This window comes from Rhipicephalus microplus, chromosome 1 (assembly GCF_043290135.1).
Source record: "Rhipicephalus microplus isolate Deutch F79 chromosome 1, USDA_Rmic, whole genome shotgun sequence".
Taxonomy (NCBI): Eukaryota; Metazoa; Arthropoda; class Arachnida; order Ixodida; family Ixodidae; genus Rhipicephalus; species Rhipicephalus microplus.
In genome coordinates this window covers 247128388-247135517 of record NC_134700.1, presented here as the reverse complement: position 1 = coordinate 247135517, position 7130 = coordinate 247128388, and the positions used below count along the sequence as shown (strand labels likewise).

General features: G+C 42.6%; 1 protein-coding gene across 1 annotated transcript; it reads left to right on the top strand.

Moving 5' to 3' along the window:
- Window positions 1-469: 469 nt before the first annotated feature.
- LOC119185203 (leucine carboxyl methyltransferase 1) lies at window positions 470-6690 on the top strand. The gene is made up of 6 exons (XM_037434303.2): window positions 470-1063; window positions 1303-1486; window positions 2127-2371; window positions 3798-3907; window positions 5435-5518; window positions 6096-6690. Exons 1-6 carry the CDS (start codon window positions 866-868, stop codon window positions 6232-6234), a joined length of 960 nt encoding a protein of 319 aa, XP_037290200.2. The 5' UTR covers window positions 470-865; the 3' UTR covers window positions 6235-6690.
- The last annotated feature ends 440 nt before the right edge of the window (window positions 6691-7130 follow it).

Here is a 7130-nt window from a genome sequence, read left to right as displayed (position 1 = left end):
CGGATACTGTTTTGGATTGATAAAAAAATAAAAAAAAAGCTTGTGAGATGATGTTAACGAGCAAAATTTTGTAAAAAGAAAGTAATAAATAGTGTCACTTTAAAATTGTTCTCATGCAAAACATAATCGGCAGTTATCGCGGAGCTTGCACTCACACGTGCACTTTGCGTGCACTGCTAGCTAGCGACTTCAAGGGTTTATTGTTAATATCAATCCACTCTCAATCTAACGTTAGCGCATAGAGAGATGATACAGTTTGACACCGCGCTGTGTTAGTTGTGGTGTGCTGTGCACGGACGGTGCACGGTGTTGTGACTGTTGTGATAATAATCATAGCCTCGTGGTTGTGATGCATGCGATATATTGTAGTGCGATATATTTCTCTCCTTCTTCGGGGCCTAGGAAGGGGAGAAAAAAAATAATAAATTACCGTGCAGCAACGCCGGACACATGCAGATTAGCGACTGCGCGGTGGGGCGGCTGCTCCCCAAATTAAAGTTTCGCTTGAAGCTTCAAGAGCAAGCATAACCACTACACTACACCACACCTTTCACAGGCACACTTCCATATAACTCTTTCGGATTCAACCATTGACAGACATGGATTCAGCAACACCTCCATGTTGTAGTATGGATGATGATAGTGATGCTACTTGACTGTTTTTTATCATTCTGTCCACGCCTATGCGGCTCTGCGGCACTACTGGTGGAGATCGCTTCCTTGCTGCTGTGTCTCGTCGCTGCATGGAGATTACGCTTGGTAGTTCCGCGGCAACGCTGCGGCATTCCCAGTAACTGCTCGTGAGACGACCTCCAGAAGAGGCGGTGCCACAAAGAACGCGCCTGTGTTACAGTAGCTGTGCACTATGAGCGACGAAGACCCTGTGATACAAACCAACCTTGATGCCACCTTAAGCAAAAGGGATGCGGTTACCAAAGGATACTGGCACGACCCTTACATACAGTTCTTTGTCAAGGCGACGGAACGCAAAACACCAGAGATCAGCCGCGGCTACTATGCCAGAGTTCAAGGCATCAAAATGCTATTGGACAAGTTCCTCAAGGTAAAAGAAGTAACCGTCTTGGTTTAAAGAAATCGAAAGAAAGCGGAATCTGTTTTGTATATGTGTGTTATCAAGTAATTCCCAATGTGTCAAATGCGCAGCTCATGTGCTGTCACGTTTTTCTGTTATGCGGTTGATCGGTCGGGCCATCGACAATTTCGTTTTGGCAAGCGCGATCAACTTTCTGTCGATCAACGGCGTAGCGTGCGTTTACTAGCTGGAAAACTTCGTGCACGCAGGTCTGTGGTCCCGAGTGCCAAGTCGTCAATTTGGGTGCGGGATTCGACACCTTGTTTTGGCGGCTCATGGACGAGAAAGCGCAGTTTAAAAGCCTCGTTGAGGTAGACTTACCTGCGGTCACCACGCGCAAGTGCTACTACATCCGTCTGCGCAAACAGCTGCTCAAGGGCATTGCCACTGAAGGTCTGTTTCGTCTTCATCACCCCCTGCACCTGGTTTCTTGATGCTTGCACAAATTCATCTGTCAACCAAATGGCTCTGTGATGTGTTGTGCTCGGTCTCGTGTTTCGCCCTCGTATGTCGGCTGCTTTGTTTTCGTTGTATTGGCCGAAATTAGAGAGCGAATCCTCATGAGTGTGTATATTGCTGTTTTACCCCAAAACAAACATAAATACCTAGTGGGCAACTACATGTCCTCAGCTCACCATTTATGTATTGTTAGCTTGACTGACGTTTGAGCATGCAGCATTATACGATCTAGCTTTTAAACCATTTGTTTCTCCTTCACAGCTTCCACAACCTTCAAAGGTCTTCTTTGCAGTAGCATGCTTTTCCCATACCCATCTGGCACTGTTGTGCTGGATTCGTCTTTCTTCTGTAGCAGCATGCTGCTCCTTATTTGTACATATCTAACCCTTTAATTTGCATGTCACTGCCTCCTTTTGCCCTTTCTAGATGCGTTTAACCAGCTGCTGATCCATCAGTCGTCAAGTGTTAGCTCACCAGCTTTCGGTTAAGTACAAAATGTGCCGCTGCTTGTTCCCATGAAGTGATGGTGATGCAGTTACCCTTTGTAACCATGCAACTGCTTGCGTGTATGCAGACGACGATGTCCGAGTCAACGCTTCGGACTTGCACGCTGGTCAATACCACCTGGTGGGCTGTGACCTGCGAGAGCTTGATGTGTTTGAAGCCAAGGTGGTGCACGAGTCTGGACTGGACCTTAAGCTACCTACAATGTTCATCGCCGAGTGCGTGCTTGTCTACATGAGTTGCGATGAGTCATCGGCACTTCTGTCCTGGATCACACGCAATTTCCCAAATGCCGTGCTTGTCTCCTATGACCCTGTAAGTTGATGCATTAACATCCGGTTAATATTATCTTTTGGTTGACAGTTGATGCATTAACATTAGTTAGTCACTGTGACTGACTAGCCGTGCATCTGGCACTGAATTATCTTTATTGTCCTTTTTTTCTTGCACCCTACCTTGCTGTAATTCTAATGTGTGTTTGCACTATGTGTAGTGAAATTCTAAAAAAAAGACAAGTATTTATAGCAGCATTCTCCTCCTCATTTTATTGACATTGAGTTGTAAACTCAGTAAAAAGCACATTAGTGCTACATTAACAAAAACTACTCACTTTATCCAACCTTAGCAGGAACTTTTTTTTACTGTTTAGTCAACATTGATGGTGAGGTTGAATGTCACATATGCAGTTCACATGACTTTTTGTTTAGTCTTACAGTTATGATTTTTGCGACTGAGTTATTCGATTATACACATTTCAAATCTAACAAGTATAAAATGTGCAACAGGTGAACCTGATGCAAGACAAAAGCAATATTATTCAAACAAAAAAAAATTATTACCATTTAAACGAGCACTCATCTCAATATTTCTAGTAAAGGAATGCAAATAGCTCAGGATGTAAAAATTTTACACCACCTCCCACTAAAAGAAACCATGAGTAGCCTGTGAAGCAGCGCATGGGTCAACTTTAAGTTCTGTTCATCACAGGCACCTTGCCTGATGTTAATGCGTCCTTGCGAGTGGAGCGCACGTCAAATTCGCTGTCACTCGTCCTGAACTCTTGTTGGAGCACGCCACGCGGGTTCACCATTTCGCGACACAGGAGTGTGTGCGTTCATCGCACGTCTGCAGCGTCTCGTTCGCCCTCGCCATCACGTGATTGCTGAAAGAGTGTAAGGGGGAGAGGGCACAGCCTCTTACAAAGACGTTTACGCAGACCCGAACACACTGGCCCGTGCTAGCACATTCTGACTAGGATACACTTTGGTTCGTCGCGCGTCTGCAGAATCTATTTCCTTGACACATGATAAAAATCACTAATTGCAGCCTCTTAGAAAGAAATTGGTATGGTTCAGTAGTTAGTGATGGCCTCTTTAAAGCACTATTTATGCAAGACAAGAACCCTTGATCTATTTACATAATGTGTATATTCCTTAATTTCTCAGACCAAGTGCATCCGTGCTTTTGGTTCTCTTCGCATGCCTAAATCATGGGAACATCTAAAAATTTTCACGCTTCAAAAGAAAAGCACTGCTTATGTGATGATCCGTCAATGCTGGGGCTTTAGATTCATACATACTGTCAGCTGATGTAGTTAGGCCATTTGTGTTGTACTAATTCTGAGAAACGATATTAATTCAGTACGGCTATAATTGGTGCATTCAGCCTTTGTAACATGTCTGGATTGCGTCGTAGATTGCGTCTTCGTTTAAATTTCTTGCGTTTGGCTGCACCTGTGCAGGTCAACATGGACGACAAGTTTGCCGAGGTCATGGTGGAGAACCTAAAGCAGCGCAATTGCCTTTTAGCCGGGCTGCAGGCATGCACTACCATCAAAGCACAAGAAGAAAGGCCAGTAATTGCACTGTTGTTAAAGCTGTCCTACTACTGTTGTCATTCAAACGTGCCCAATGGCAAAAGCAGCAAAAAATAAATGTTCCTTTGGGCATTGGCATATGAATGTACGAAAGAGGAGTTGGCACCATCTTTTCCATATTCTGCAGAATGAGTGCCACCTTGGGTGCTGCAATGTCTGCTGCATTTTAGCCATTAGTCATGTACTGTATCTTTCATTGTGGGTTTGCTAGCTGTCAAAGCTTTTGAAATGGCTATGATGGTACTGCCACAGTAACTGAGCGTGACAATCCAGACCAGTGTGGAAACTCAATGGAAACAGTAAAGGAAACTCATTTCACAGTATGTAGCCACCTTGCAAACATCCCACTACACCCCATCACCAATCCTCCACTTCATTGACCATAAGCTGATACTGTTGAGAAGTAGCCAATGTGAAATGCAAGATGGTCGGTCGTTTACTTGTATCCAGGTGCGCGTTAAATAACTATAGATTTTCCTACTGTGTCCATTCCTTGCTTCTACGTGACCACCTATTGTGCCACCTTTACCAACTGCCCACTACTTCGTTCTCGCAAACATCCCGCTAAGCCCCATCACCAATCTATCACTGCACCGTATAGCTACCACTTACCAATAATAACATTTTTTGTATAACTATGTACAGTGTTTATCACGTCTTTGATGATGTAGTGGGCGATATTCGCAGATGGTTCACAGTTTAGTGATGAAACTCTCCAGGGCTTCGCCCCACTCATCCTCATTCACTCCGTGGATATGCTGTGATTTTTTTTCTTGGTTGGTTTTGATTATACTTGGAGAGTTACAGTGATACAGTGATGTTTGTGTGCTGATTTCAAGTGTGCAATTGTGTTTCTAGTATAACGTGTAGTTTTTGAAATACAAGATATTTCCTGTGCCTTTTAGGGAACACTATTTTGCTAAACTGAGTAAGTTACAAAGCAAATCAGCATATCAGAATAACTTGAAATCTGTACCGTGTGCAGCGGAACAAATATGAATGTTCTAAACCCATTTGAACGAAAGTTATTGCATATTGAAAATTTGCGAGCGGGTAAATTTTAAGCTGGATATTCACTTGCAAATGTTCAAAATACCACAACTTTTGTTCCAATTGATTGGCCACATCCATATTTTAAAAAGTTGCACTGTGCCCAGTTCTTATTCCAGATTATCTTGAAATGCTGATTTATTTGTAATTCTCACAGTTTAGTAATAATATTGCTCACCAAAGGGCACATGAATATTTTGTATTGCGAAAACTACACATTGTATTAGAAAAATTATTGCACATTTGGAATTGAGGCACAAATATACATGAACTTCCAGAGTTTCATCACAAGTGGTCAAGAAATATAATGCCCTGACCCCCAGTTACAGTGATACATAATTAAAAGCGAGTGTAGCAGCTGCCATTCCTTGCATTAACACACACTAGCCATCTGGGTGCTAGGTGTACAATTCTCTTGCCCAAACAAGCATCTTGCTTTGTTGCTGATGCAGGTCCCGCCAGTCAGGTTGGGAGGTGTGCAAAGTGTGGACTATGAACCAAGTTTACCAGTCATTTCCTGCCTCAGAATTGCACAGGTTAGTAATACAAGCACAGGCACTCGAATTTCTCTACTGTGTTGTAACTGTACTGTACAAATGAAAGAGTTGAAACTTTCTCGCAATTATTGACCAAACAGATCTGTGACATATACGTGTATGCTGTACTTGCCAAGATTACGTTACTGTTAATGTTGCTCACATGCATTTGTAGTTGTTTTTCACGTGGCGCTGTTATTATCTGTTTATTTTTTGTTGTACAGTGCCTCCTCAAGGCTTTACTTTTTTTTTTTTTGCTTTTATGACCACGTTTCCTCATCATTAAATGTATTTCCATAAATTGACAAACTGAAACATATCAAATAAAACAGTAATAAGCGTGAATAAAGGTTCTGGACACATGGCCCAGTGCACCAGCTTGTCTATGGTTTTATTCAGAAGTTGCACTTGCACGTGTTGATTTAAGTTGTGCCATGAGGCATACGTGCACATAATAAACAAATGTAAATCTACTGTATGAAAAAAAAAAGAATGATAGGAAAGGTGAAAAAGGCATCTTAATGGCTTCCCTTTCTGGTGTATCAGACATAAGGTTTGTCATTTATTTGGCTTCCAGGGTCGAGAAACTGGAATTGCTGGATGAAAGGGAGCTCTTGGATCAACTGTTGTCGCACTACTGCCTCTGCGTAGCATACAAAGGTGGAGGTGTACCATCCAAGTTTGAGCAGCTGTGTTTCCCGCTCGACAACCACTGATGTGCCAACTGAAGTAAAAGAAAGACCAGCACTCATGGTTTGGCGCCTATCCTGTCTGGGCAGCATATGTGGACATTTCAGTTTGCCTAGGCAAAGGGAGCAGGTGGGGGAAACCCTTTCATAGGCAGGGATGTGAGAAAACCTGCCACTATGTGTTGCTGTGTGCTCACAAATCCAGTATCCCAGTGATAAATTTGTTGGTTAACATGCATCTGTTTCATTACAGCACTCCAGTTCTGTTGGAAAGACGGTAGGTCTCCCATGCTCTGCTGGGACTTGCTTGTTGGTGCATGAGTTTTGGCTGTTGTATATTTTTTTTGTGGACCCACTACTGCACAGCCTGCTTAATATTTAACTTTTGTTTGATCTCCGCATCATTCAACTTACATGGTGCAACATTGTGTTCCTGTGAGCATTGGTGTCATAGTCGTTATTAAAACATATGTGAACAACTGAGTGAGACTTTTTATTGCGTAGCCATGATATTAGGAAGTGTATGAACAACCCTCACCGAGGCTTGTGTCTGTCAAACATGCACAGTTTATGTTAAAGCTACAATGCCAGTCAGATTAGTAGGTGAGAAAAAGCAACAAGAAAGTTTTCCGTGATCCTTAGCACGTTGATAAACTTAGCTGCTTTGAAGTTGAGATGTTCTTATTTTATTTTGGTAATGCTTGTGCTGGCAGGCAAGTTGGGAATGCATAGTTCATAGGTATTTATAACAGCAGAAACACATCGCAAGAAAACTCTGAAGGTACAGGACAGAGAGTTGAATTCAACTAACGGTTGAATTTTGGGTCAAGGGCTTATTTATAGAAAGCATTATTAACATCGATCGTATTTATATCTGCCACCTCTCCCAAATTGTCCAGGGGACTTCCAAATTTTGACCTTAT